At 64.3% G+C, this 24,961-nt stretch overlaps 1 protein-coding gene across 1 annotated transcript in view; it reads left to right on the top strand.

Annotated features, from left to right (window-relative positions):
* Positions 1-18,824, top strand: part of PTCH2 (patched 2) — a 34,608-nt gene extending 15,784 nt beyond the window's left edge. The window contains exons 5-24 of the mRNA XM_075002396.1: positions 143-234; positions 2,902-3,097; positions 4,393-4,514; positions 5,416-5,563; positions 7,553-7,684; positions 7,764-7,919; positions 8,803-8,895; positions 9,467-9,592; positions 10,064-10,182; positions 10,708-11,095; positions 11,594-11,906; positions 12,657-12,799; positions 12,893-13,073; positions 13,441-13,724; positions 13,821-13,958; positions 14,552-14,694; positions 15,198-15,297; positions 15,669-15,899; positions 16,124-16,522; positions 17,021-18,824. Of these exons, the coding sequence (XP_074858497.1) occupies positions 143-234; positions 2,902-3,097; positions 4,393-4,514; positions 5,416-5,563; positions 7,553-7,684; positions 7,764-7,919; positions 8,803-8,895; positions 9,467-9,592; positions 10,064-10,182; positions 10,708-11,095; positions 11,594-11,906; positions 12,657-12,799; positions 12,893-13,073; positions 13,441-13,724; positions 13,821-13,958; positions 14,552-14,694; positions 15,198-15,297; positions 15,669-15,899; positions 16,124-16,522 (3,504 nt within the window). The 3' untranslated portion in view covers positions 17,021-18,824. The remainder of the gene's footprint in view (positions 1-142; positions 235-2,901; positions 3,098-4,392; positions 4,515-5,415; positions 5,564-7,552; positions 7,685-7,763; positions 7,920-8,802; positions 8,896-9,466; positions 9,593-10,063; positions 10,183-10,707; positions 11,096-11,593; positions 11,907-12,656; positions 12,800-12,892; positions 13,074-13,440; positions 13,725-13,820; positions 13,959-14,551; positions 14,695-15,197; positions 15,298-15,668; positions 15,900-16,123; positions 16,523-17,020) is intronic.
* Positions 18,825-24,961: the final 6,137 nt, after the last annotated feature.

The raw sequence follows: 24,961 nt of genomic DNA, 5'->3' as shown, positions 1-24,961 counted from the left end.
GTGGATGGGTCTGTGCTTCGTGCAGCGGAGAGAGTCCCCACGGGGCTGCAGAGGGCAGTGCTTGTGCTGGGGGGTGCGGTGGAGGGGACGGCGCCTCTGCCCCGGTTCTGACCCCTGCACTTGTGTCGCCCCCCCGCCCCAGATGATCGAGAAGCTTTTCCCCTGTGTGATTGTGACACCGCTCGACTGCTTCTGGGATGGTGCCAAGCTGCAGGGAGGCTCTGTCCATCTCCCGTGAGTGCCTCCTCGTCTCTGCAGGAGCGGCTGAGCCCCTGGCTGCCTGCGGGCTCCCGGCTGGGCTGGCGGGTGTCTGGATGGGGCATGCAGCCAGCTGGGCCTGAGCCGGGGAGTCCTGCTGGGACCGCGCCCACTTGGCTATTTGAGGCTCTGCCTGGTGTCTTTACTGCCCTCTCTGGCCCACTTCTCTGAGCACCCAGCTCATGAGCAGGCACCTGGGCCCAGTGTCTGGGGGCTCACATCCTGGCCACGCAGCCTCAAAGGGCAGCTGGGCCCAGCGAGGGCCAGGCCCTCACTGCCTGTGGGGCCAGAGCTCAGACAGGTGATCTCATTCCAGGTGGGGCCTGGTAATGCCCCTGTGTAGGCGGGCGTTGGGCCAGCAGGAGGCAGCTCTGTGAGCTCACACTCCACTCTGCCACTCGTGTGCCAGCCCCATCGGCGCGGTCTCTGGAGGGCTGGGAGGTGCAGAGGGGGCGAGACCCCCGAATACTCTCCAGGCTGTAGTCACAAATCTGAGTGGCGCCTCCCTGCGAGGGAGGAGCAGATTGCAGGACTCCTGGGCTCTTGGCTCTAAAACTGAAGCCTTCTGTGACCTTGGGCAAGCTGCAGTGCTGTCCTGTGCCTCAGTTTCCCCAGCTGTACCTGGGGACACGGGAACACCCCATGGAGAGAGGGCAGAATGTCAGCAGCTGGCATCGCTTCCTGTCCATGTGACAGACAGGGAAACTGAGGCTAGGAGAGTTGACCACGGCTGCCTGTAGCTCGGTGTCAGAGCCCAGAGCGCCCAGGCTCCTCGGCCAGGCCCTGCTGCCGCTCTGGCAAGGTGTCTGGGGGAGTGGGATGGCAGAGGGTCTGGAGGGGGGAACCCCAGCTGGGTGCAAGGAGGGGGGCAGGGAACAATACTTGGCTTTCTTTCTGTTTACACGGCTGTTTGTCTGCCAGGCCCTTTGTCAGCAAACGGCAGTGCCGGCATTCTCATGCTAATGCCGCCTGAAAGCCAGGAGTTGCCCAACAGATGAAATGCCGGCATTATTCAGCCAGCTGCCCTGCCAGCGCCGGGGGAGGGGGAGGGGCAGCTGGGGGCTGACAAAGGAGGAAGGGTTGTCAAAGAGCCCCTCCCCCATTCAGGGCCAGAGGAGTGGGTGCTGGATGCAGGGGGGATGTGGCCAGGGGGCTGCAATCTGCCAGGCCATGGGTCAGAGTCAGCCCAGAGGCCCCAGCACGTGGGGCGGAGGAGGGGATCAGCTGGTTGTGCCCCCTGCAGCCATTCAGCGGAGACCAGGTCCCCCCAGCCCTGTCCAAGCCCGGCCTTCCCTGTGTGTTCCCTGCCCTGCGCCCAGCCCCTGTGCGCTCTGTCCCCCCAGCGGCGGAGGACACAGCTGAACTCTGCAGGTCTGGTCCCCCGGGCTCCCCTTCTGCCGACCCACAGCCCTGCCTCAGCAGGGCCCCCAGCCTCTGTGCCCCACACCCAGCTGCAGACAGATGGGCTCACAGCTCTTGTCTGGGGACACAGGAGAGGCTGGGATCGTGCGGCTGTTCAGAGGGTGTGCGCCGGGGTTCCGGGTGCTTTCATGCATGCAGGTTTGCTGGGGCTCTGCGAACAGGGAGGTGATGGCTGAGGGGCCAGGGCATGGCCAGCTGGCGCCTCCCACGGCGGAGGAGGTGGGGCCAGCCTAGCTGGACTGGAAAGCCCTCGCTCTCTGTGGGATTCCTCAGGGATCCCTGGGGCCTGAGTGCGGCCACGCTCCTGGCCACGGGGTGGAGCTGCTTGTGGGGCAGGAGGGGGCCGGCATGCACCCCAGGCTGCCCGGGGCAGCGGGGCAGAGATCACACGTGGGGCAGCAAACAGCATCTGCCCCACGCTGCTCACACGCTGTGTAGGAGAGGCTGGTGCCGGGTGGGAGGAGAAACTGAGGCACCGTGGGGGGACTCAGCCAAGGCCGCCTCCCAGTGGGCCAGCCACAAAGCTCCCTCCCCACCGGGCACTGCTAGTAAAGCCAGCACCAGCTTCAGGTGCCAGAGCCTGCTACCTTCCGCTCTGTGCCAGGAAGAGCTGGGGAAGGGGGGTAGCGGGAGGCAGGAGGGCCGAGGCGGGCAGGAGGGGGAGCAGCTCACAGTTGGTTCCCCCCTGCCCCCCCGGCTGCCTGCTCTCCTCTATCAAGACGTTAGCGTCAGGCGCTAATAGCCCTGACTGGCGGCACAATGGAGGGGCCGGGAGCAGCGCTGGCCAGGCGCCGTGGAACAGAATCAGCCACGCTGTGCGACTTGGCACCGCCTGCCGGGGGGAGGGGGGGCTGTTGGAGCCCCACGGCAGGGAGGGGGTTGGACAAATGGGGGCGTGAAATGTGGGGCTGCAGCTCCCACCCTTGCACTTCACTAGTCCCCTCCGAGGGCGGGTGGCAGTGGGGCTCAGGGGAGTCCTGGGGTGCCCCGAAGGTGCCAGGAGGCGGGTGCTTGCTGGGATGTGGGGTGGGGGTCAGGGAGTGGCTGGAGCTGGTGTGTGCCCCCTGGGCTGCAAGAGGGCACCTGCCTGTGTCCTAGCCCAGTGCAAAGCCCCCAGTCCTCCCAGCCACGTGCCCTAACATCAGCCCCGGGGCAGGCGTGCGGCCGCAGCTCTCCGCAGGGGGTGGCAGGGCCCTGACTCGCTCGCTCCTGTCCTGGCAGGGGGCAGCCGGACATCCAGTGGACCAACCTGAACCCCGTCCAGCTGCTGGAGGAGCTGGGCCAGTTCACCTCACTGGAGGGCTTCCGGGAGCTGCTGGACAAGGCCCAGGTGGGGCAGGCCTATGTGGAGCGGCCCTGCCTCGACCCCCGCGAGCCCGCCTGCCCCACCAGTGCCCCCAACAGGCTGAGCCAGCAGGTGGGAGCTCACAGACCTGTGCGTGTCCCTGTCTCTGTGTGTGTCCCCATTTGTGTTCCCTGCCTCTGTGTGTGTGTGTCCCCATTTGTGTGTCCCTGCCTCTGTGTTTGTGTGTCCCTGCCTCTGTGTTTGTGTGTCCCCATTTGTGTGTCCCTGCCTCTGTGTGTGTGTCTGCCTGTGTGTGTCCATTTGTGTGTCTCTGCCTGTGTATCCATGTTCATCACTGTGCGTGTGCATGTGCGTGTGCATGCCCCCTGCCAGAGTGCACACACTGGTGCACCTGGCTCCATCTGCATGCGTGCCCCTGAGGCTTCGCCTGCCTCGGGCTCCCTCCTGTGAGCTCGCGGCCTCAGCTGGGTGCTGCATGGGAACGCTGCGGGGTAGAAGTGGGGAGCCAGCCCTGGCCAGGGTCCCTGCTGGAGCCAGCCGATGGCCAGCCGGGGAGGAGCCGGCTGTGTCTCACAGGCCCCAGCTCCAGCTGTCTGGAGAATCAGGGAAGCCTCTGACTTGCTCCACCTCTGTCCCTGGCCTGGCCCTGCTGCCCTTGGTGCCACGTCGATGCCTCTGAAAGGGGCCCAGGGCCCCCTCCCCTGCTCCAGGGCTCCCTCTGCTGCCGGCTAGCGCGTGGGCAAGGTTCAGCTTTCCTCTGCCCTGAGAGCACCTGGGCCCTGCCCTGCACCCGTGAGGCACTCACAGAGCCCCGGTGGTGCCCCCCGCAGAGCACAGTGCAGGGTCTGCCAGGCCGGGCCCCAGCTTTCCCCCTCTGGGCGGCTGGAGGCAGCTGAGTGTTGTCCCAGCTGGGCAGCGGCTCCCCGAGCCCCAGGGCTGACCCAGGCTGGCGAGGGATAAAGGCAGCCCAGCCGGCGGTTGTCCTGGGACAGATCCCCAGAGCAGGGGGGCTTGGGAGCCTGGGGCAGGCAGTGATGTCCTAGCAAGGGGTGGAGTCAGCCGGTGCCCAGACCCCGGGCGCCAGGGCGGACGATCCCCTGCCAGCTGCTGCGGCCGGGGGAAGAGGCCGTGGGATTTGGAGAGCGCAGTGCACTGCCGGCGACGGGGGGATGCAGGTGGGCATCCTGGCTCTGGATGCTGCAGCCAGAGGCCTGGGCAGAAGTGGCTGCCTGGCAGGGGGCGAGTCACTGCGTTACCTGCTGGGCTGGCGCACTGCCCATGGGCCATCCCTGTCCAGCTGGCCCCATTCCCATCCTCGCAGCGTTGGGGGCCTGAGCAGGTTCCTGGAGAGGCAGGGCCTGGCTTCCCAGTGCCTGTGCTCATCCCTGTCCTGCTGCTCCCCCCAGGGCCCCGACATCCCCGCTGAGCTGACGGGGGGCTGCCACGGCTTGTCCCGGAAGTTCATGCACTGGCAGGAGGAGCTGATCCTGGGGGGCACCATGAAGGACCCGCAGGGGAGGCTTCTGAGGTAAGTGTGGGCTCTGGAGGGAGGCCTGGGCCTTGGGGCATTTCTGTAGCTGCATGTGGCTGAGCTGGGGGCGAGGCCCATGGGGAGGAGTTCTGATTTCTCCCCTGCCTCGCTGCTCTGGGGCTGCTTGGGATTCCCCCATTTCCTCCCGGGGAAGCGGGGAGGGCCCTGTATGGGCTCCCTGCCTGGGCCCCACAGAGCAGAGACAAACCCATGAGCCACCTGTGGCCGCTGGTTCCTGGCTAGGCCAGCCCAGGGCTCTGCTGCCTGGAGGGGGTGCTGGCTCAGCCCTGCCCTGGCCCATGCACCTGCCCTGCAGCTGGTACCAGAGCCACCTGGTCAGCTGCAGACTGCTGCCTGGGCGGGGCTGGGAGTGCGGGTGGCCACAGCCCTACGGCAGGGAGAGCAGAGCGCCTCAGTGTGGGGCCCTGAGGTCGGCGCTGGCTCTCGGTATTGATCAGTGGAGCAGCCTACAGCAGGAAGGAGGTCAGGGTCTCCTGGGGAGCTGGAGCTCTGGGTTCCTGGGCTCCGTCCCCAGCTCTGCCTATGTGAGGGGGTTTCACCCTTCCTGTGCTGCCCACCTGCCCTGCACTGTGGGACTGCCTGGCTGCTGCGCTCCAGGGGCTGCGGGCTGGCTGCTGTGGGGCTGGCCCCCCGGCTGAAGCACTCTGCGGGGCCCTGGGGACAGAGCTGGCTGCTGTGGGGCTGGCCCCCCGGCTGAAGCACTCTGCGGGGCCCTGGGGACAGAGCTGGCTGCTGTGGGGCTGGCCCCCCGGCTGAAGCACTCTGCGGGGCCCTGGGGACAGAGCTGGCTGCTGTGGGGCTGGCCCCCCGGCTGCGATGCTCTGTGGGGCACTAGGGGTCCCATGGCTGGTCCCATAGGCATGTCCTGTCCTGGCAGCGCTGAGGCCCTGCAGAGCATGTTCCTGCTCATGAGCCCCCGGCAGCTCTACGAGCACTTCCGGGACGACTACGAGATCCAGGACATCGGCTGGAGCGAGCAGAAGGCGGCTGCCATCCTGGAGGCCTGGCAGCGGGAGTTTGTGGAGGTGGGAGGGGCGGCGGGGGGAGGCTGCTCAGTGACTGCGCAGCACACAGGGGCTTGCGGGGTCTGTGCTTGTGCAGGGGTGATCACGTGGTGCAAATCTGTGCACCAGGGTGTGAGTGAGTTGGGCTGTGTGTGTGTATGCCAGGGTGTGTTTATGTGCTGAGGTGTGCATGAGAGTGTGCCAGGGTGTGAGCGAGTTGGGCTGTGTGTGTGTATGCCAGGGTGTGTTTATGTGCTGAGGTGTGCATGAGAGTGTGCCAGGGTGTGAGCGAGTTGGGCTGTGTGTGTGTATGCCAGGGTGTGTTTATGTGCTGAGGTGTGCATGAGAGTGTGCCAGGGTGTGAGCGAGTTGGGCTGTGTGTGTGTATGCCAGGGTGTGTGTATGTGCTGAGGTGTGCATGAGAGTGTGCCAGGGTGTGAGTGAGGTGGGCTGGGTGTGAGTGTGTGCCAGGGGGGTGTGTGTATGAGTGTGCTGGGGGGAATGTGACCATGGCCTTGGGGCTTTGGCACCGCTTCCTCCTCCTCCTCCCTTGACCCCAAGGCAGATCATGGGCTGCCCACTGGAAATGGCATGGTGGAGGGGCACACTGGGTGGGCCGTGGGATGGGGCAGTGGAGGGCTGCCAGCTGGGAGGGGTGTGGGATGGGGCAGTGGAGGGCTGCCAGCTGGGAGGGGTGTGGGACGGGGCAGTGGAGGGCTGCCGGCTCAGAGGGGTGTGGGACGGGGCAGTGGAGGGCTGCTGGCTGGGAGGGGTGTGGGACGGGGCAGTGGAGGGCTGCTGGCTCAGAAGGGCGTGGGACGGGGCAGTGGAGGGCTGCTGGCTCAGAAGGGTGTGGGACGGGGCAGTGGAGGGCTGCTGGCTCAGAGGGGTGTGGGACGGGGCAGTGGAGGGCTGCCGGCTCAGAGGGGTGTGGGATGGGGCAGTGGAGGGCTGCCGGCTCAGAGGGGTGTGGGACGGGGCAGTGGAGGGCTGCTGGCTCAGAAGGGTGTGGGACGGGGCAGTGGAGGGCTGCTGGCTCAGAGGGGTGTGGGATGGGGCAGTGGAGGGCTGCCGGCTGGGAGGGGCGTGGGACGGGGCAGTGGAGGGCTGCCGGCTGGGAGGGGTGTGGGATGGGGCAGTGGAGGGCTGCCGGCTGGGAGGGGTGTGGGACGGGGCAGTGGAGGGCTGCTGGCTCAGAAGGGTGTGGGATGGGGCAGTGGAGGGCTGCTGGCTCAGAAGGGTGTGGGATGGGGCAGTGGAGGGCTGCCAGCTGGGAGGGGCGTGGGATGGGGCAGTGGAGGGCTGCTGGCTCAGAAGGGTGTGGGATGGGGCAGTGGAGGGCTGCTGGCTCAGAAGGGTGTGGGATGGGGCAGTGGAGGGCTGCCGGCTGGGAGGGGTGTGGGATGGGGCAGTGGAGGGCTGCTGGCTCAGAAGGGTGTGGGATGGGGCAGTGGAGGGCTGCTGGCTCAGAAGGGTGTGGGATGGGGCAGTGGAGGGCTGCCGGCTGGGAGGGGCGTGGGACGGGGCAGTGGAGGGCTGCCGGCTGGGAGGGGTGTGGGACAGGGCAGGAGGGAGGGCTGCCGGCTGGGAGGGGCGTGGGATGGGGCAGTGGAGGGCTGCCGGCTGGGAGGGGTGTGGGACGGGGCAGGAGGGAGGGCTGCCGGCTGGGAGGGGTGTGGGACGGGGCAGTGGAGGGCTGCCGGCTGGGAGGGGTGTGGGACGGGGCAGGAGGGAGGGCTGCCGGCTGGGAGGGGTGTGGGACGGGGCAGTGGAGGGCTGCCGGCTGGGAGGGGTGTGGGACGGGGCAGTGGAGGGCTGCCGGCTGGGAGGGGTGTGGGACAGGGCAGGAGGGAGGGCTGCCGGCTGGGAGGGGTGTGGGACGGGGCAGTGGAGGGGTGCGGCCTGGCCTGGGACAGGTGCCTGTTGGGAGGGGCAGGGGCAGGGGCTGCCCAGGGTGGTGCCCCGAGCACAGCACTGCCCGGCCGCGTCTGACGCCCTGTCTCTCCCCAGCTGGCGCAGGAGTCCCTCCCGCAGAACAGCTCCCAGCACGCTCACGCCTTCTCCAGCACCACGCTCAGTGACATCATGAAGTCCTTCTCGGACGTGAGCGCCGTCCGCGTGGCCGGGGGCTATCTCCTGATGGTCCGTACCGTGCCCCCCCCGCCCCAGGCCCCGCCCCCTGTATCTCCACCCCCTAACCCTGCCCCTGCTCTGCTTCCAGCTGGCGTACGCCTGCGTGACCATGCTGCGCTGGGACTGCTCCAAGTCCCAGGGGGCCGTGGGCCTGGCTGGCGTCCTGCTGGTGGCCCTGTCCGTGGCCTCAGGGCTTGGGCTCTGCTCCCTGCTGGGGATCTCCTTCAACGCGGCCACCACCCAGGTACCACGCGCCAGGGCCGGGGGGGAAGATCCTGCCTGATGGGTGTGCTGAGGTTGCCCTCCTGTGTGGGCTGCTGGGTGTCCACCCTCCCAGTGCTGCAGGCAGTGGGGCCGGGCTCAGCAGGGGGCGCCCCCGGCCCGCACTCAGTGCTGACATGACGCCCAGTGCGCACTAGGGGGCGCTGTGCTGCAGGCAGTGGGGCTGGGCTCAGCAGGGGACACTCTCCTCTGGCAGGCAGAACTGACCCCAGTGGGGCACTAGGGGGCGCTGTGCTGCAGGCAGTGGGCCTGGGCTCAGCAGGGGACACTCTCCTCTGGCAGGCAGAACTGACCCCAGTGGGGCACTAGGGGGCGCTGTGCTGCAGGCAGTGGGGCCGGGCTCAGCAGGGGGCGCTCCCCCCTCTGCACTCAGTGCTGACATGACGCCCAGTGCGCACTAGGGGGCGCTGTGCTGCAGGCAGTGGGGCCGGGCTCAGCAGGGGGCGCTCCCCCCTCTGCACTCAGTGCTGACATGACGCCCAGTGCGCACTAGGGGGCGCTGTGCTGCACGCAGTGGGGCCGGGCTCAGCAGGGGGCGCTCTTTCCCCTCACATGCTGTGCTGACCCCCATGCAGCTCTACGGGGCGCTGTGGTGTGGAGCAAGGAAGGGCTCAGCAGGGGCCACTCTCTCTCCCCAGCATCTCAGCAAGGTGTGGGGCTTTTGCTGCCCCTGTGGGGAGCAGCTGGGGGCCCTGTGCCCCAACCTGTGCTGGTTGCTCCAAGTGGCACTGGCGGGTGCTGGGCAGTAGCTGCTGTGGCTGGAGGTGGGCGCACTGCGGTGGGCATGGGGCGAGGTGGTGCTGGGTGGTGGACGTGGGTGCAGAGTCTGGATTCCCTCCGCACAGGTGCTGCCGTTCCTGGCTCTGGGTATCGGGGTGGACGATATGTTCCTCCTGGCTCATGCCTTCACTGAGACCAGCCAGCACGTCCCCTTCAAGGTGAGGCTGCCCTGGCTGGGCTGAGCTGTCCTGGGGAGTAGACAGATGGTGCTGGGGGACCCGCAGGGGCAGGGTCGGGTACACGGTGCCGGGTGACCCGCAGGGGGCAGGGTCGGGTACACGGTGCCGGGGGACCCGCAGGGGCAGGGTCGGGTACATGGTGCCGGGTGACCCGCAGGGGGCAGGGTCGGGTACACGGTGCCAGGTGACCCGCAGGGGGCAGGGTCGGGTACACGGTGCCGGGTGACCCGCAGGGGGCAGGGTCGGGTACACGGTGCCGGGTGACCCGCAGGGGGCAGGGTCGAGTACATGGTGCCGGGTGACCCACAGGGGCAGGGTCGGGTACATGGTGCTGGGTGACCCGCAGGGGGCAGGGTCGAGTACATGGTGCCGGGTGACCCACAGGGGCAGGGTCGGTTACACGGTGCCGGGTGACCCGCAGGGGGCAGGGTCGAGTACATGGTGCCGGGTGACCCGCAGGGGCAGGGTCGGGTACATGGTGCCGGGTGACCCGCAGGGGCAGGGTCGGGTACACGGTGCCGGGTGACCCCCTGGTTTGTTTTCCCGACAGGAGCGGACAGGCGAGTGCTTGAGGCGCACAGGAACCAGCGTGGCTCTCACCTCAATCAGCAACACGATCGCCTTCTCCATGGCCGCCCTGGTGCCCATCCCCGCCCTGCGCGCCTTCTCCCTGCAGGTACGACCCCAGCAGCCTGCGAGTCCGTCCATCCCTGTGTCCCCTGCCTGGAGGGGGTGGGCTGGGAGCTGGGGAGAGGCCAGCAGACCCCCCCCCCGTCGGTCTACACTGCCCTGTCCCGATCCAGGCCTTGCTTTCTGGAGGGACCTTGGGGGCAGCTGAGCCCATAGTACCGGGGGGCAGGCTGTGCAGCTCTAGCATGTCTAGTGGCCACTTGTCCCTGGGGGTCCCCCTGTGCACAGCTCTCGGAGCCTCACTGGGGCTTCAGCAGTGGGCATGGGGAGAAGGCCCCTCTGCCGATGCAGACCTCTGGGGCCTGGCTTCTCCCTGGGCCCTGTACCTGGCCGCGGCGAGACATGGGCCCGCACACGGGTTGGACACGCAGCCCCTGGCTCCCTGGCAGGGCAGGGCGGGGAGCAGAGTTTAACCCCTCTGCCCCCTGGCCTGAGCTCTGCCCCCATGGCCCTGCAGGCCGCTGTGGTGGTGGTGTTCAACTTCGCCATGGTGTTGCTCGTCTTCCCGGCCATCCTCAGCCTGGACCTGCACCGGCGCCAGGACCAGCGGCTGGATGTTCTGTGCTGCTTCTACAGGTGCGGTGCCCCGCTGCTGGGGCGGGGCCCCCCAGGCAGGGCCAGGCTGCGGGGTGGGGAGCTATGGGAGCGAGAGAGTCGGGGAGGCTGGCTGCAGCAGGGCAGACTGAAAGGGGCGGGTGGCTGCAGGCTGGGCTGTGGGGGGGCTGGCTGCAGGGCCGGGGGGTGGCTGCAGGCCTGGCCAGGCTGTGAGTGGGGGGTGGTGGCTGCAGGCCGTGTGGAGAAGGGCAGTCGAGCTCCCAGGCCAGGCGTCCCCCAGTGCAGGATCAGGCCCCAGGGGCAGGGCTGAGCCATGGCTCTGGGATGTGGTGCCAGGGACATACCCGGGGTCTCGCCCCCTGGAGCACAGCTGGGGGCCTTTCCAGGCTTGTCCACGGGGGAAACTCCAGGGCGAGCTCCCTCCCCCGCTAACACCCGCCAGTGTGGGCGTGGTGACCAGCCGGGCAGCTGAGTGGGCAGGCAGGGGGGCTGAGGGGCCGTCACCCCGGTAGCTCTCTAAACGCCCCCTTGCTCCTCCCCCTCCAGCCCATGCTCCTCCCGCGTCATCCAGATCCAGCCGCAGGAGCTGGCCGATGCCGGGGCCAGCCCCGCCTGCCAGCCCTCGCCCTACAGGCCCTCGGCCACGGCCGCCAGCACCCAGATCACCACCACGGTGCAGGCCTTCGCCCGCTGCGACCCCTCGGGCCGCCACGTCGTCACCATCCTGCCGCCCACTGCCCAGGTCTGCACCGTGCCCGCCGACCCGCTGGGCTCCCAGCTCTTCGCCCCAGCCAGCTCCACCCGCGACCTGCTGGGCCAGCTGGACGGGGCCAAGGGGAGCCGGGAGTGCGTGCCGCTGCCCCTCTGCCGCTGGAACCTGGCCGACTTTGCCCGGGAGAAGTACGCACCCCTCCTGCTGCAAACCCAGAGCAAGGTAGGGGAGCCGAGCCCACTGCAGAGCCCCCCGGCGCCCATGGGCCCTGCAGCTCCTGGGAGGAGGAGGGCTGGGAGGATTGGGGGATCTCTGGCATGGGGGAGTGGCTGGAGTCAGTCCCTGGTGCTGCAAGCTGGGGGCTCCCTGGCATGGGGGCATGTCTGCGGGGGCTCCCTGGCACTGTGGGGCAAGCTATGGGGCTCGGGTGGCTCCTTGGCACTGGTGGAACCTGGGAGGCACTCTGCAGCGAGTGGGGTGCCTGGCACAGGGAGGGGGCTGGGGGATCCCTGGCGTGGGGGCGCTGGGGCTCACACCCTGGCACAGGAGGGAGGTGCTCACAGCTCCCAAACTGCGCTGCGCAGCCCCAGCCCAGGCCTCGTGGGGGCAGAGGGCAGGGGCGGGGGCACCGGGGGTGGCTGTGCTGGGGGTGGGCCTGTGGCACCGGGGCTGGCCTGCCCGCTGGGGGCCTCGCACAGCCTGACGGGCTCCGGTCCCCAGGGCATCGTGGTGCTGCTGTTCCTGGTGCTGCTGGGGCTCAGCCTGTACGGCAGCACGCTGGTGCGCGACGGGCTTCACCTGACCGACATCGTGCCGCGGGGCACCAAGGAGCACGCCTTCATTGCCGCCCAGGCCAAGTACTTCTCCTGCTACCACGTGGCCGTGGCCACCACCGGCGCCTTCCACTACCCCAGCTCGCAGGAGGCACTGTATGCCCTGCACCGGGCCCTGGGTGCCCTGCGGCACGTGGTGCGCGACGAGGCCCGCCAGCCCCCCAAGATGTGGCTGCACTACTTCCGGGACTGGCTGCGAGGTGAGACCCCCACGGCCTGTGCTCCCCTCGCTTGTCCTGCCCTCCTGCCGGCCCAGTGCTCCCCCATGTGCCTCTACTTAGTGCCATGTGCTCGCCCATCCTGCTGCCCCCGCCTGCCCTGCACTCCTCCACCTGCTCCCATGCACCCCTGCCTGCCCCTCTGCGCCCCGCTTCCTCCACCAGCCTCACCTGCCATCCCCCCGCCTGTCGCCACTCTCCCCTGGATGCCCTGCAGCCCCACCTTCAGGGGAGCTGGCGATGGGGAGAGGCAACTGGCACAGGCCTGGGGGCGATATCCGGCGCAGGGCTCAGCCGTGGGTTAGGGTTTGGGTTGGGCTGGATGGGGACAGGGCTGGCACAGGGGCACTTGCTGCTGGCACACAGGATGGCCAGTGTGGATGCCTGGTCCTCACATGTTGTATCCCAGATGGATGAGCTTTGGGGGCCTGCATGTGGGTTGACATCCACTGGCCTGGGCTCGCCCGCGTTCCCCACCCCCTCCAGCTCGTGCTCGCCCACACTCTCATGGCTCCGTCGTGGAGGCCACATGCCCACAGCACTCCTCTTGCACACGGCCCTCCCCACACTGCCCAGCTCAGCTGGCGCCGCGGCTTTAGGCCAGGGGCTGGACTCGGCTTACCAGGCAGTGGAGAGAGCAGCGGTGCCCCTGAGCGCGGCCGCCCCCCCAGCGTGGCTAGAGAGGGCAGCGCAGGGGGTCACGCCCACCAGTGACCCCCTGCGCTGCCCCAGGCCTGCAGGCTGCCTTCGACCAGGATTGGCGGGCCGGGCGCATCACCCGCGAGAGCTACCGCAACGGTTCCGAGGACGGCGCGCTGGCCTACAAGCTGCTGGTGCAGACCGGCAACAAGCGGGAGCCCTTCAACTACGACCAGGTGAGCTGCCTGGGTGCGGCCCCCCACCCACCGGCCTTGCCCCCGGCCTGGGCACTGCCCTGCCTCACCCATGCCCATGTCTGCTCCCCGCAGCTCACCATGCGGCGCCTGGTGGACGAGAAGGGCCTCATACCCCCGGAGACCTTCTACATCTGCCTGACTGTGTGGGTCAGCAACGACCCCCTGGGCGTCGCCGCCTCCCAGGCCAACTTCTACCCCCCGCCACCCGAGTGGGTCCACGACAAGTACGACACCACCGGCGAGAACCTACGAAGTGAGTACGGCTGTGGGCAAGCCTGGGCACCTGCCTACGGGGTGTCTGCCAGGGCGCCACGCGGCCTCCTGCCGGGCCCCTCCCACATGCCAGCACCCTCCCCGGGCTCCTGCCGGGCCCCTCCCACGTGGGTTCCTGGCAGGCTTCCTTCCCCACTCACCTAGGGCACCGCCGGGTCCCCCAGCTGGCATTCTGCCTGCACTGAGCTGTGTCCTGGGGACGGTCTGCAGCTCTGCCCTCCCATGGGGGGTAGGGGCGCCGGTGTAGGAGGGGGCAGGAGGCTGGGGGGGTGCCAGCGTGGGAGGGGGAGAGGGATGTCGGGGGGGCAGGGACCCCCCATCTGACCCCCCCGCCTCCCTCCCCCCAGTCCCTGCGGCTCAGCCCCTGGAGTTCGCGCAGTTCCCCTTCTACCTGAGCGGCCTGCGCCAGACCTCGGACTTCGTGGCGGCCATCGAGAGCGTGCGGGCAGCGTGCGAGGAGGCGGCGCGGGAGTGGGGCGTGGCCAGTTACCCCAGCGGGTACCCCTTCCTCTTCTGGGAGCAGTACCTGGGCCTGCGCCGCTGGTTCCTCCTGGCCATCAGCATCGCCCTGGCCGGCACCTTCCTGGTGTGCGCCGCCCTGCTGCTCAACCCCTGGGCCGCCGGCATCATCGTGAGTGCGCGCTGGGCGGGGTGGGGGCAGTGCCGTGGGGAGGGGCCGTGGGGCAGGGCCTGGGCCCCACCTGCTCTGACGCTCCCTGCCCCGCAGGTGGCCGTGCTGGCCATGATGACGGTGGAGCTCTTTGGGATCATGGGGCTGATGGGCATTAAGCTGAGCGCCATCCCGGCCGTGATCCTCATCGCCTCCGTGGGCATCGGCGTCGAGTTCACTGTCCACGTGGCCCTGGTGAGCAGCTCCCCGCTCGCGCTGCGTCGCCCACTGAGCACCGCCCCTCTGCCCCCGCCAGCCTGCGGGGCTCCCAGTCCCCGGCCCCGCTCCCTAGTCCTGCTCAGCCAAGGGTCACAGGCAGGGCTGATAGCGGAAGGGGCATAACGCCCACCCCCTGCAGAGGTCGGAGCTCCACAGCCCCTACCCCCTGGCATTCCCCTGCTGGCCACTGCCTGCCCCTGTGTCCCATAGGGCCTGTGCCACCTCCCCTCCCGGGCCAGTCCCTGCCACGGGGCTCTTGCTGCCCCTGCCGGGCCAGGTCCACTCCCAAAGCCCCATGGGACCCCTGCCTGGCCAGGTCCACCCCCAAAGCCCCATGGGGCCCCTGCCGGGCCAGGTCCACTCCCAAAGCCCAATGGGACCCCTGCCGGGCCAGGTCCGCCCCCAAAGCCCCATGGGGCAGGGCCAGGTCCACCCCCAAAGCCCCATGGGACCCCTGCCTGGCCAGGTCCACCCCCAAAGCCCCATGGGGCCCCTGCCACCCCCCTACCAGGCCAGATCCATCCCCAAAACCCCGCAGGGCTGTGTGCTGACCCGTGTGTGCCCCCCAGGGGTTCCTGACAGCCATGGGCAGCCGGCCGCTGCGCTCAGCCCTGGCTCTGGAGCACACGCTGGCGCCTGTGCTGGACGGGGCGCTCTCCACGCTGCTGGGCCTGCTCATGCTGGCTGGCTCCGAGTTCGACTTCATCCTGAGGTACCGGCGCCAGCATCCGGCTCCTCCCAGCCGGCTGCTGCCCTGGGGAGCGTGGGCGCATGCGGGACGGGAGGGTGTGAAGGGATCGCCTGGGCGGTGCGGGGATGCCCAGGGCACCTACGAGCATGCTCAGGTGGGTGGGTGGCTGGGTGTGGCCGGGGGCGGGGGTGGGCTGCCTGGGGAGCATGCAAGGATACCGGGGTAGGTGGGGGTGAGGGTGGGTGAGTGTGCAGGGCTGCCCAGGGCTATGGGGGTGTGCCAGAGGGGAGCTGCAGTGGGAGGCAGCCAGGTCGAGCTGAGGCAGCGTGGCAGGGTGGGGTTATGGGGTGGGGGGGGTCTGTCCCCACGTGGGTTAGAGCCAGGGGGGTGGGGGGCTTGGAGCCAGGACTCCTGGGTTCTCGTCATGCTCTGCATCTCCACTGGCCTGCGACACTCCAGCTCTGCCTCCCAGGGCAGGGGATGTGGGGGCGGGGGCCATGTTCTCACCTCGCCTCCTCCTCCAGGTACTTCTTCGCTGTGCTCACCGTCCTGACTGTCCTGGGCCTCCTGAACGGCCTGGTGCTGCTGCCCGTCCTGCTGTCGGTCATCGGGCCTCCGGCCGAGGTGAGAGCCCCCTCGCCCCACTGGCAATGGGACCCGGCAGGCCTGGGCACTCCTGTCAGAGATGGCCACCAGGACTCCTTGCTTTATCTGCCTCTTGCTGCTGGGGGCCAGATCAGAGGTGGGCAGGGGGACAGGTCTGTGCCTTGCACTGGATCCAGCTTCCACCCAGGGCAGGGGGATGTTCCTTGGAAAATGGCCACCATTAGGTTTCAGAGTCAACGCTAAATTGGACTGGGCTGGAGGCACCTGTCCTAAAGCTGCCACTGGGCCTGGCTGGAGCCTGCTCAGAAGGGCTGGCCTGGCCTTGGCTCCCCATACCCACTGGCACCCCAGGGCACTCCTGCCTCACCTTGAGCCCTCCCGCACTCCAGGTCACCCCAGCAGAGAACAGCAGCCGCCTGCCGTCACCAGAGCCCGTCCCCCCGCCCATCAACCACCACAGCTTCTATATGCAGCCACCCCCCGCCTGGCACAGCACCTTCCCAGAGCCCACAGACCCGCAGTGCTACGTGGAGAGCCCTGCAGCCCCCGCCCAGCCCTACGACCCCGGAGCCTACATCCTGGTGCAGGCCAGCAAGAGCCCCAGCTTCCCCTCCCTCACGGTGAGTGCGGGGCCCGGGACCCGGCCAGTCCGCTCCCACCAGAGGCCGTCTGCTGCCCACTCCCTGGAAGGGAGCTGGGGAAGTGGGGCTTGACCCCAGGGCTTGGCTGGGAGTGCCGGGGGAGGGGGAGGCAGCTCTTGGTCCCTTCCCCAGTTGCCTTTGTCAGCAGCCCCCCCCGCCCCCCGTCTTTGCCCCTGGACTCACAGGGGTCTCTGCTTGCACAGGTGGTGAAAACCTACCAGGATCACCAGGAGCGGCCAGGGAAGAAGGAACCCCAGAGCCCCCATGGGGCCCAGCCCCTGCCTGCCGGCGACCCCCCCCCAGCCCCTGCCGCCTCCCCGGATCTCAGGGACTTGCCCAAGCCCAGCTCCCCTGGCGCCAGGACTGCCCCCGGCCGAGCGCCCCCGCCCCTGCGCACTGCCCTCCCTGCCTACGCCACGGTGACGGCCACCGCCTGTGTGACGCTGGCCCTGCACGCCCCGCTGCCCGGCTCCTGCCAGGGCTACGCCCACGAGGGCTTTGAGGCCACCGAGTCGGACAGTCCCGAGGAGCCCGGCCCGCCTGCCCACGGCTCCACCGCGCTCCAGCACCCAGGAGGGGCAGAGTGCTCCATGCAGCCCTAGGTGAGCTTGGGGACCGAGCCCGGCGCTGGGGGCACCGGCCCCGCTCCCCTACACGGCTGGGCAGCCCGGCCCCTGGCAGAGATGCCCTGGGGGGTAAACCCCAGCGTGCAGGTCGGCCCTGGCACCACAGGGCGAGCGGCTGCTGGAGCAGCAGCTGTGTGTGCTCTCTCCAGGCCCGGGCTACACGCCAGGGGCTCACACCCTTGTGTTTGCACACAGGGGCACACTGAGCGCCCGTCTGTTCACACACAGCCAGTGCCCGTGCACGCACTTCTGGGGGTGGGGCCAGCACGCTCATGCTCACAGACGACACACGCAGCGTGCACAGATGGTGCGTGCACGCAGCCAGGGGCTCACACGCGAGTGCCTGCCGACAGGGACCCTCCTGTGAGCACATGGGCCATGGCGCGCGGGCGCAGCCGGCCAGCCCTTGGAGGAGCAGCGCCGCGGGCGGGCGCTGGGGCATCCTCCTAACCTGGCTGCCTTGTCGCCGTGCAGGTCGCCTCGGGAAGCGCTGGGGTTCCACGGCAGCTGCCCCGCCTGGGAGTGGGCAGTGCAGAGCGGAGACAACGCCAGCGCCTGTGCCCCTGTGCAGCCCCCATGACAGCGAGCCGGGGGGCTGGGGGCCTGTGCCAGGCACTGCCGGAGGGGCAGAGCCCCCCGGCAGGGGCAGGGACAGGAGCAGGGCCCCCCCCCCGCCGCCCCGGCATTGTGCTGCTATTCCCCGAGGATTCGTTCTTATTTTATTACTCTTGCGCCGGGCGGCCGCGGAGCTCGGCCCTGTCTGGCCTGCGGCACCCCTGCCCCCGCAGCGGGAGGGGCTGGGCTGTGTGGGGCGGTGCTGGGCAAAGGTTTCTATGCAAAGGGGGCAGTTGAACAGGCTGGGCCAGAAAGCCCCCAGGGCTGCCAGGCTGCACCCCCCAGGCTCTGAGTTCTAAACCCCCTCGCGTCCCCCCAGTAGATCCTGCTCCCCGCGCAGTGTAGACCTCTGTGTGACCCAGGAGCACACAGTGCAGGGGGGCGGGGGGCAGCCTCGGAGCCTGGTAAAAGGAGACAAATCCCCCTTGGTGCCCTGGACACTCTGCCCCACAGCTTTGTCTTCCTGCCAGCCCCCAGCGTGAGTGGGTTGGCCGGGGCTCTACCTGCCCCCATGCTGCCAGGGCAGGAAGCTGCTCACGGGGGTCAGGGCTGGCGGGGGGCTCAGCAGGCCCCACCCCCGGCACCGAGGCATGGAGCGCCCCAGAGGATGGGCAGAGGAAGCGGCACTGGGCCTGGCTTCTCAACACGCCCCCCCCCCATGCCCCCCCCCGCCATCCTGCAGGGATCTGAGCACCTGGCCCCAGTGGGGCGGGAGCAGTCCGGTCTGGACACACAGCTCTTGGGAGACTTTCTGTCTGCCCCCACCCCGCCGCCCCCAGGAGCTAGGAAAAGGTCTGGCCTTGAAGTATGGAAAAGGAGAACTGGCTGGAGCAGGGCAGTGGTGCCTAGGGGCTAGAGCACTGGCATGGGCCTCGGCTACCTGACTTCTGCTGCCCATGACCTTGGGGACAGCACCCCCTGCCTCAGTTTCCCTGTGGGGACAAAGCCACCTGGAGGCGGGGGGGGCAGGAGAAGAGGACATGTATCCCAACAGCCCCCATGCTCCTGTGTTCACACGATCGCGCCCTCCCACCCCCAAACCCTTGTGCAATCACACATCTCCTCTGCACAGCTGTCCCCCTGCCCGTCCACTTGGGCACTTGCTGCCATCTCAGGGCCTTTGAAGCCCAGGAAGCCACCAGGCCCCAAACCTGCAGCCTGGGCCACTGGCCAGTGGCAGAGTCCAGCTGGGTTCCCAGGGCTTGGGCGCAGACTCGCTGGCAGCTTGCCGTAACCTGGCACTTTAAACCCGCCCCCCCCGCCCACCCCACCCCTGGGTTTCCCTATTCCCCGCCCCCCCGGTCTTTCCTGTGGGCCCCTCGCCTGAGCGGCAATGCAGGCTGACTAAGCTGGGGGCCCCAGCCAACCGGCAGCTGCTTGGCGCATCTATCCCTCCTGGCCAGGGCTTGGCTGGCTGACCAGCAGGCAGTGCCAGCCGGGCGGGGGAGGGGTGTCTGGCTGCTGTGCCAAGCCGCCCCCCCCCCATTCCAGCCCCCACCCCAACCCCTCCCCCCCTCTGCCCAGTGATGTGGGCAAGCAGGGCTCAGCCTGGCCAGGCCAGAGAAATTATTTATAATACAAAGAAGAAAGGTTTATTTTTGTAGTTTTACAGCCCCTTAGCCGGGGGCTGGAAGGTTTATTTTTTAAAGAGTAAAATATATATTGTCTATCCCTGGCTTACAGGAGTCCCCGCCTGGTTCTTGGCTGGCTGGTGGGCTGCGGGATGGGGGCTGTGTGCCCAGTGGGAGTGGGGCAGGGACCTGTGGGGGGTGGGGGGCTGGCGCTTGCACGGGGGGGGGTAAGTGTGCAATGCATTACATGATGGGCGAGGGGTGTGTTACTGAATGCACACGCTTGTGGCAGTGCAGTGCGTCCCATGCAGGAGTTGGGGGGGGGGCTGTGGCTCTGCCAGAGTTGCTGAAGATCCTCCCAACAGCCCCCGCTAGCCCAGCCGTGGGGGTGGGGGAGGGGGTCCGCCAGCCCAGCACTGCCGGTGCGCCTCACACCCGCCCTGCAGCCCGTGTCCCGGCTCTGTGCCCGGGATCGATGGGCTTGTGGGCTCGGCCGGCGACAGAGCGAGAGAGACAGAGACAGAGCGAGAGACAGAGAGGGAGCGCGCGCGCCTCTGCCGCAGGAGCCTGTGAGCGGGAGATGGACGGACACACACGAGAGAGAAAATCAGGGCCCTCAGGAGGTCATCGACTCCCGCCCCCTGCTTCAAGCAGGATCAACCCCCCCACCCCCCGCCCCACTAAGTCATCCAGGACCTTGTCAAGCCGGGACTTAAAAACCTCAAGGGATGGAGAATCCACCACCTCCCTAGGCAACGCATTCCAGTGCTTCACCACCCACCTGGGGAAGTAGTTTTTCCTAATATCTAACCTACACCTCTCCCTCTCCAACGTCAGACCATCGCTCCTTGTTCTGCCATCTGACACCACTGAGAACAGTTTCTCACCCTCCTCTTCAGAGCTCCGCTGCAGGAAGTTGAAGGCTGCCATTAAATCACCCCTAAGTCTTCTCTTCTGTAAGCTAAACAAGCCCAAATCCCTCAGCCTCTCCTCATAGGTCTTGTGCTCCAGCCCCTTAATCATTTTTGTTGCCCTTCGCTGAACCTGCTCCAGCACATCCACATCCTTTTTATACTGGGGGACCCCAAAACCGGACACAAAACTGGATATTTCCAGATGGAGCCTCCCCAGTGCCAAATAGAGGAATAACCACTTCTCTAGAGCTGCTCAAAATGCTCCTCCCAATGCACCCCAGTATGCCATTAGCTTTCTTGGCTACAAGGCCACACTGTTTACTCACATCCAGCCTTTCATTCACCAGAACCCCTAGGTCCCTTTCCATCGTACTGCTGCTGAGCCAGTTGATCCCCAGCCTGTAACAATGTCTGGGATTCTTCCACCCCCCCACGTGCAGGACTCTACACTTCTCCTTATTGAATTGCATCAGATTTCTTTTGGCCCAGTCCTCCAATGTATCCAAGTCCGTCTGGATGCTCTCTCTCTCTCTCTCTCTCTCCCCTCTGTCAAAGTTTGACTCAGACTCTCAATTTATCAGACCACTCTGTTTTATTAGCAAAGCCGCTCTGCTAATACCTTTAGAAGTGAGCCCCCCGAGTGGGGCTTGTGTCTCTTAATTTATACAGTTTTTTGGAGAACAAGTTACAGACAAGTTACAGACAAAAGAAGAAAAAGATTTTAGTCACCACCCTGCGAGATCCCTGAGACCAGTCACGTATCTTCAATTACCTGCCACCCTTAACAATCTCCTTTAACAGCTTCCAGTTAACTTAACCAATTGCCCTTCACACCTTCCATTCTGATGCCTGCTTCTTAGACGTGCTGGCTCCATCTTAATTGCTTCTCCATTCAAAAGCTAACTGTCCCTACGTGTGCTCCCTCAGATACTTTGTAACATGTTCTGGCATGTCCCTCTCATATACAATGTATCCAGCATGTCCCCTCATACAACGTTATACTTATACAATGTTATACTTCCACAATCCCCCCTTTTGGTCAAGGCTACGCCCATGACCAACGACTTACTGGATTCCATACATCAATCGTTCTTTTTCATTACTTTCACTGGTGACATTTAACAACATTAGATTAGCACTCTGGTTAGGGGTAACCTGATGGATGGTGTGTCTTGTGCAGTTTTGGATACAACAAGAAATCAATTGAAAACACACAAAGATTATTAGAATTCCAAATAGGATAGTCAGGATTCCTTGAAACAACCAGTTTCCCAGACTAGAGAAATTGAATAAGTTACTTATCCATTTCCACAAGGAACTTGGTTCTTCGTGGGGAAGGTTTGCAATTTGCTCCAGATGGCTAGCACGATTTATTACCTCATTAGTATTATCAGGTATGTATACACAGCATTCTGTTCCAATTAGAGCACAGGTCCCTCCTTTGGCTGCCAGTATTATATCTAATGCCCGACGGTTTTGGAGGGGCACTTGTCGGACCGCTCCTGCTTCTTTGGCCAGAGCTTTTAAGCTCTCTCCTGTTTCATTGGCCATGATCTCAACCACCGCTTGTAACCTTAAAAGCCTTTTTGCATGGTGAATTACCCCCCCTACTGGGATTAAAGAAATGCCAACAGCTTCTTCCCAAGTTAGGGGGCTTATGTTATCCACATACCATTTAGCATCTGGCAAGTCCCTCCTTTTTCGCCTGAAATTATGGAGGCGATTTCGTGGGAGGGATTGAAGCACCCGGAATTGTGGGAAAAGCTGAGCAGGATAACAGATACCTGACCAATTTGCTGGTAACACAGTGTAAGCATTTTCCCCACAAACCCAATGATGTCCCATTAAAGCTGGGAAGGGTTGACTGCAACCCTTTGACATGTAAGAATTTACGAAGGAGAAATAGTATCCCCCAAAGGGCACAGGATGATTTTCACTGGGAGAAGAGGTAGCATTTACATGACATTTGTAGATGGTGCTGTTTTTCTCAGGGAGGCTGTAGGGGGAGCAAGAGATTGAATCTCTGGTTTGATCCCAGGTTGAGAGGAAGTTTATCTTTCCACACCCGGTTCGCCATTCTCCAACCTTGTTTGAATAGTCCCATACACCATGGGACACGATGTATTGGAGACAGCTGCTCCTCCCTAGATTCAGCCCTGTCCCATTACACACCCAGCACCAGTGGCCCTTTCCTTTCACCACACTTATAAGTTTAGGAACATATGTTTTTCCCAGCCCCCAAGTGTCATTTTCCTTCCATGTCCTTTTAAGTGGATAGGGTTCTCCAGCAAGCTCTGAGGAATTCAAAGGGATTGCCATGGTGGGGATACTAGCTTGTGAGTGAGCTGGGATGTGGCTGCAGCCCCAGCAATTAGAAATATTCAGGATCTGGGCTATTTGCACCTGTTGTTGGATGAAAGAATTGTCACTGTCACTCTGGATTCCCCAGACCCTCAGGACACAGTAGCTGAGGATTAAGCTTCTCAAAGGACACATGTTGGAAGCAGGACCCTTTCTGGTTCCAACAACCCCTTTCGAGGGAACCGCAGTCACGGTTTTACGTCCACCAGGCAGCAGGCGCTAGGCTCACTACTGCTTCTTGTTTGTTGGGTCCTGCTGTCTACTTACCCTCTGCTTCTGGCAACCCTTACGAGAGCGCAGATTGTAAGGTATTGCAGGCTGTTCCTCTTTGTCTTCTGGGGTTGAAGCTGGTTCTGCGTGGTTTTGCAGAGGTGCTTGGTCCCCTGGAGGTGGCGCTGGCTTACACTGTGAGGCGTGGATCCATGCAGCGATGCCGGATAATTTCACTGCTGTCTGGGTGGTGAGCAGTACCTGGTATGGACCCTTCCACCGGGGTTCCAAGGCGTGCTTCCGAAGGTGGTGCCGCAGGTAGACCCAATCACCAGGCTCAAGACTGTGCCAGGCAGCAGAGGTGGGTTCCGTCGGCCAAGCTGCTCGCACCTGCGAATGGAAGGAGCTCACAGCTTGCATTAACCCTTTGCGGTACTGGAGGAGCATGCTGTGAGTTAGGTTTAGGTCTGGGACTGGGGTAATAGTAGCCATTGTTCGCATAGGGCGTCCCATGATGATTTCAAATGGACTCAATTTGTGTCTCTGGGATGCAGATGACTGAATTTCCATAAGGGCCAGTGGTAAAGCAGCTGGCCAGTTTAACCCTGTGGAACTACAGATTTTTGCCAGCTTATTTTTAAGCACACCATTTCGCCTTTCAACTGCCCCTGCACTCTGTGGATGGTAAGGGCAGTGCAACAGGTGGGTGACATGTAATACCGGGTTTAGATGTTGAACAATTTTTCCAGTAAAATGTGTTCCCCGGTCACTAGACAAAGTGGCAGGAATTCCCTTGGTAGGGATAATGTGGTTTAACAGACATTTTGCAACAGACAGTGAATCAGCTTTGCGACAGGGAAAGGCTTCAATCCAACCCGAAAATAGACATATTATAACTAAAATGAATTCATATTTCTGACACTTTGGCATTTGTACAAAATCAAGTTGCCAGTGTAGGAAAGGTTGAAGCTTGAGGCAAACCCCGGAACCCTTGTGTTACTTTTACAGATTTGCCTACATTGTGGCTTTGACAAGTAACACAAGCGGCACAGTGGCGGGTTGCAAAGGAGCTGAAATGGGGAGCCCACCACCCCGCCTTACTCATAGCAGAGACCATCCCCTCCTTGCCGACATGCGAAACACCATGTAGCAGGGCGGCTAGAGACGGGTAGAGTGAGAGGGGGGCTACAAAGGTATCGGTGGGCGATCGCCAAAGGGAATCAGAATGCAAAGAGCAACCCAAAGCACTCCAGGAGTCTTTCTCTGTTTCTGGGGCAGAATCCTGGAGCTGAGCGAGATGAGACAGGGATGGTGGCGTTACAGAGACAGAGAGGGGACCAAGAAACGCTTCTGGTGAAGGTTTTATAGTGGCGGCATGTTTTGCAGCAGCATCAGCAAGTGCATTACCTTTTCCCACCTCGGTGTCTGCCGCTGAGTGGCCAGTACACTTAACAATTGCCAAGGCAGACGGTAGTAAAACTGCATACAGGAGGGCGGCAATGTAGGGGCCATTCTTGATAGGGGTACCAGTAGAGGTAAGAAAACCTCGAGCCTGCCAGAGGGTGCCAAAGTCGTGCACAACCCCAAAGGCATACCGAGAATCAGTAAAAATAGTGGCACAGAGCCCCTCGGCTAGAAAGCAGGCACGGGTTAAGGCAATCAGTTCAGCCACCTGGGCAGAGGTCACAGAGGGTAAAGGCGCAGCTTCTGTGGTTTCAGAGAGAGAGACCACAGCGTACCCTGCAAGAAGGTGGCCTTGGTCATTTCTATAACAGGACCCATCAGTGAATAATACCAAGTCAGAGTTAGGGAGAGGTACATCTGAAAGGTTGGGGCGCGGGACAGTGATAGCAGAGACAGTTGCAAGGCAGTCATGGGGTTCACCATCACTAGGTAAAGGAAGGAGGGTAGCAGGGTTTAACCGGGAGCAGCGCTTAATAGTGATATGTGAGGCTGAAAGCAGCAAAAGTTCATACCTAGTGAGGTGAGCAGAGGAGAGGTGAGCAGTGTTGCGTTGCAGAAGGAGAGTTTCCACAGAATGGGGAACCATGAGAGTGAGAGGAGAATGGAGGACAAGGGACTCAGACATCTCGACCAGGCGCGCTGCAGCAGCTACAGCGCATAGGCAAGGGGGTAAACCCTGGGCTACAGGGTCCAAGGTTGCAGAAAAATAAGCCACCAGGGGATTTCTGTCACCGTGCTCCTGAGTAAGAACCCCAAGGGCACAAGCAGATTGTTCGTGACGTAAAAGGCTTGTCATAGTTAGGTAACCCTAAGGCAGGGGCAGAGGCTAAATTCTGCTTAAGGGAGATGAAAGCAACATTTGCTTCAAGTGGCCATGGCATGGGGTTAGGTACAGAGGATCGAGTGAGTTCTTGGAGTGGTTTAGCCAGAGAAGCATATTGGGGGATCCATTGCCTACAGAACCCTGTCATGCCTAAGAATTTTCTGAGCTGGCATGGAGCACAAGGCTGGGGAAAGCTAAGGATGGCTTGTACCCGGGCTGGAGAGAGTGTACGGGAGCCCTGGGAGAGAAGGAAGCCATGGTATGTGACAGAGGTTTGGCAGAGCTGCAATTTTGTGCGAGAAGCCTTATGACCCTTGTTCGCTAAAGCTGTGAGAAGTGTTAGTGAATCAGTTTCTGAGGCAGACAGAGAGGGGGAGCACAGGAGTAAGTCGTCCACATATTGGATCAGTGTGGATCCTGATGGGAAAACCAGATCAGCGAGATCCCTGGCTAGGGC

The sequence above is a fragment of the Carettochelys insculpta genome, chromosome 9 (genome assembly GCF_033958435.1).
Source record: "Carettochelys insculpta isolate YL-2023 chromosome 9, ASM3395843v1, whole genome shotgun sequence".
Lineage (NCBI taxonomy): Eukaryota > Metazoa > Chordata > Testudines > Carettochelyidae > Carettochelys > Carettochelys insculpta.
The sequence above is the reverse complement of the archived record's forward strand: the minus strand, read 5'-3'. Positions and strand labels throughout refer to the sequence as shown.